The following is a 4,573-nucleotide window of genomic DNA, read 5'->3' on the forward strand; positions in this document are numbered from 1 at the left end:
TCACAAGTTTTTCTACTTCACTAATTAAGTTATTGTCCTTGATCCGGCAGGATTTGAGCGTTACGAGCTCTTTGGGTGCAACCACTTGCGGCAGAATTTTCAAATCTATTTAGTATGGAGATGTTGGCACAAGAAGGTGAACTGTCATTATATATCAATCTTTTGCTCTGGCTGCTATTGACTTGACTACATTGTCTCGCTGAGCAGTGTTTTCTCATGGAGGAAAGGTCTGTTTGATTTACAAGGGTGGAAACTATTATATTTGTACTTCTTTTGTGGATTTTTAACACATATATATACACATGGAGAAATTCAAAAATAGCCAGATTTACAAGTGGTCATTCAAAAATAGCCACAGTTTCAAAAGTAATCGAAATTTAGCCACTTTTCATTGAAAGATAAATCTGAACGAAAACATTGTGAAAAAATACTCTAGTATAATATAATAGAATTCCAGTATATTATACTGGAACTCCAATATAATATACTGGTCTAGCATAATATACTGGAGATTGGAGCACTGGAGTATATTATACTGGAGTTCCAGTATAATATACCGGTCTAGCATAATATACCGGAGATTGGAACAATCTTCAGTATGAAGTTGGACCATAAGTTCATACACAGGTGCACCGATCTCCAGTATATTATGCTGAAACTTTCCGTGTTGCAGTAAAATAGTGGCTATTTTTCAATGACTTTGCAAATGCTGGCTATTTTTAAATAACCAGTCCGAAAACTGGCTAGCCCGTGCTATTTTTACATATATAGAAGATTCAGGCTAAAAATACAGTTCTTTTCTTTTCCAATATGTATAGGATCCAACTCATTCATACGACAGAAATCTTAAAAATAACACATAATCGTATAAGATGAAATAATAGTTGCAGAAACTTTGGACTTGTAGATGAAACTAAAGATTTAAGTTCAATACTTTCTTCAGTATACTTTGCGCTTCAATTTCACATGGACTGAAAGTATAAAAGACAACTACATTCCAGCTTGTAAGAGTAACTTAGAATCTGAGTTGCAGTGTTGGAACTTGTGTTTTACCCGTAATTATCACAATATGAAGACAGAAATGAGAATCCTTCAAATATCTATTCCAAACTAGGTGCCTCTTCAGTTGGATTTGACTCGAATACATCCGAGTTAGAAGCCTCTGGTTCTTCAAGAAGTTCTCTTGATTGAATTGCTTCTTTATACACAGGAGTAGCCTTGAAATCTGTTGCTCCATCGTTATATGTGGCCACAGCAATACCACATGCAATTAGCTGCCAAGAAAAGATATCAAAATCAAACTGGTAAGACCATACATTAAAGACAATGAAACGATGCACAAGTAGAACACAAATTTAAGTTCTTTTTACGCACAATGACTTTTGTTCTCCACTGCATGCTCCTTCATCTAAAGGAATACGAACTTGCAAGTTTTTGCCAGAAAGAAAATAACTAGGAAATCTGCTACTACAATTTTCTCTTTGCATTTTTTTATCCTTATTCCTCTTGGAAAATAACTCAACCTTCAACAGAGTGCACCATTCAACAGAATCATGGGTGCCAACAGTTAATATTATATCCATTTTATAAAATATGTACATCAAACATCAAATTTAACGGAAGGACCATGGGTTCAGGAGTTCACGTGTCCCATAATTTTGCCTATATTATAGATTCGCCCCTACTAAAACACCATTAAAAGGTGCGCATTGTAATCCCATATTATAGTCATGAACCCAGATGAACCACCCTAACAACTAAAATAGAGCTATAATGGTCGGTTCCAATACCAGGACCAGATGCCCCCATACTACAAGATATAATATATTCATCTAGTAATAGCTTGAGCGATGTTCATTGGTGGTTTTTAGCTGGCAGAAATATAACGTAAGTTATGATAAATCAAGGTCACAACTCTCATATCAGAGACTTTATGGTTCCACAGCTAAATAGGCTGGAAGGATGTATTGCAGAACCTTCGTCGAAAGAATTTGAGCCCAATAACACTCCAATCTATTGAAACAACAGGACTACTTTGCTTTCGGACCAACACTTTTATCCCAGCAATTTCATCATTAGCTCAACTTTCTCACTTAGGATTCCTCGATGTTCAATCCTTTTCCTTACTAACAACACCTAAAATTGAAGAGTAAGATCACTTAATGAACATCTGTCTAATCCAGCTCCAATCCTAATATTCTCCTCTACTCTTTGGGCACATTAATGCCATCCAAGGACAGAACTTTTCATGGTCCGCAAGGTAGCAATTTCTGTCACGTTTACTTATTAGTTAGAGATCCAACCCAAGACACTTAACGTATCATCTAAAAACGTGGAGTGATTGCTGAATGCTTTCCTAATAGCAAAAAGTTTTCTCAAGACATAACATACTGCAAAAGGTGTTTTGTCGTTCCATTCTCCCAGGTTATGATACGCGAAAAATTACCTTCTATCATTTCCTTTCATCTGTATCAATCAATTATTTTACAGACTAGTAGCACCAATTACAGAGACGGATCTAGGATTTAAATTCTATGGGTTCAATCTTTAATGTCTTTAGCATTGAACCCATAATATATTTAAAGTTATGGGTTCATATCCACTATTTTTTGTAATTTTAATAGATTTTTACATATAAATTTATGCTCCGCGTTGAAAGTACTGGGTTCAGTTGAACCCGGCACTCGTTTGCTGCATCCGCCCCTGGCACCAAAGATTCAAGAAAATTTATTCTGAGGAAACCAAGCATGTATGTTACACATTATGGCAAACAGGCATGGGTATCGTCCAGATGAGATATAATATATTAACATGGCTCATCATTTTGGTTGTCTCCCTTTGACAGCGGAGAAGCAACTGTTGCTGGTAACACAGACTAGTCTAAAATAGCCCCAAAAAGAAAAAAACAGATTTATTTTATAATTTTCATGAAAAACAGCAAGTTGCTATGGGTACCGCACTAATCAAATAAACCAATGTAGCTGGATAAGCTATAACTAGGCAATCAAGAATCAGCTATTGGTAGCTTAACCTGGTCAATGTAACTTTTCAGCTTTCAATTCTTCCCTTCATCTCATAACATTGTCCATCTTGAAAAGTATCAAGAAAATATCATTTAAAGCATTTAAGACAATAGACAGACTGGAATATTATGCAATGCTGGTATAGCGAATGTGAGCAATATTTTGGAACATCTGAAAACTGAAATGTAGGGAAAGAAATTTTGAACAGGAAAAGTTGTTATTTATAATCATATGCTTTGTATTCAAACCTACTGACATGAACTCAGCTACTTATACTGTTGTAACAATGGATAAAGTTTGATTCTCTTCTAGTTTATAGTGTTATGAAGAATCCTCACAAATTACACCTCCGTATCACACGCATTCAATACAAATTAATCAAGACAGATGAATCATTTAGGTACTTAACTTCAACCCAACATAGTAATTACTCCCTCCGTTCAAATTATGTAATTTGAATCGTTTCGAAGTTTAAGAAAGAATGATGACTTTTGAAATTTATGATTTTATAATATGCCTATAAAAGTTTCTTATTAGGTGTAAACTGGGTGTGTAAAGTTACTTATTTCCAACTATAAATATGTGATATTTTATTCGAACAAAAGGGACTAATAAGGGAATAGTAGTGAACTAAGTAGTAAATATAATAGTAGGATAAATGAGCAAAAGGGCTGAAGATGTACCGAAAAGAGAACGCCAAAAGCCCACATATACTGAACAAAGAATCCAAAACCATCCCATTGAGGACCTTCCCAAAAGTCAGTCTCCAGTCCAGGAAGCTGTGGCATCACAAACCCATCATCCATGGTTGCAGTTGCACCCCCATCTTCATTACCAATAGCAATATTAACCGTAACAAAATCTTCATCTTCTTTTACTGGTTCTTTCGTTGAAATTGAACTTCTCTTGTTCTTTCCTGAAGTGAACTTCTTTGCAGCTAACACAGTGAATTGACTACTTCTTCTCCCCTGAGACCAAGATGTTGTTGAAGAAGAAGATGGAAGTAAGAATGGACGGCGAAGAGGGAGTTGGGTGTACGGCATTCTTGTCGAGCTGTTGCAGAGAATTCGGTTTCCTGTGAGAGCCATTGTTTTGGCTGATAAGCATCGTGTGGACGAGACAGTGAGATGATAAAGTTACTACTTTTGGATCCTAAATGCAAACCGGTTCATTTTCCGTTAAGATCCGGTTCGGTTATGAGATTTTTTCCTCCCATAAAAGAAAATCTATACTATATTAAAAACAAGAAGGCCCTTAGCGAAATATCATTCGTTTTTTTTGCTTCTTAAAAATAAATTTTGTATTAGATAAAATTATCATTTTAAGTTTTCTCCCTAATATTTAGGAGTTTTATATAAACTAAATTAATACATTAAATTCTTTCTTGTTTGAAGCATATACACAAAATCCTAATATTAAATATCTTGCATAAATCCTTCCTTAATTAAATGATGTAACATAACATATTTATTAACAAAAAACTAACTTTTGGAAAAGTTTAAGTTAAAAAACCTTTTGACACTTAGTACTCTTTTTTTTTTAACCACTAA

The 4,573-nt window shown here is 34.8% G+C and overlaps 1 protein-coding gene across 1 annotated transcript; it reads right to left on the minus strand.

The window, feature by feature from the left end:
• Positions 1–846: 846 nt before the first annotated feature.
• LOC104226348 (uncharacterized) lies at positions 847–4,147 on the minus strand. The gene is made up of 2 exons (XM_009778317.2): positions 3,707–4,147; positions 847–1,274 (listed from the first exon to the last, which is right to left on the minus strand). The coding sequence occupies exons 1-2, from the start codon at positions 4,109–4,111 to the stop codon at positions 1,101–1,103; spliced, it is 579 nt and encodes a 192-aa protein (XP_009776619.1). The 5' UTR covers positions 4,112–4,147; the 3' UTR covers positions 847–1,100.
• Between the last annotated feature and the right edge of the window lie 426 nt (positions 4,148–4,573).

This window comes from Nicotiana sylvestris, chromosome 6, assembly GCF_000393655.2.
Source record: "Nicotiana sylvestris chromosome 6, ASM39365v2, whole genome shotgun sequence".
NCBI classification, from domain to species: domain Eukaryota; kingdom Viridiplantae; phylum Streptophyta; class Magnoliopsida; order Solanales; family Solanaceae; genus Nicotiana; species Nicotiana sylvestris.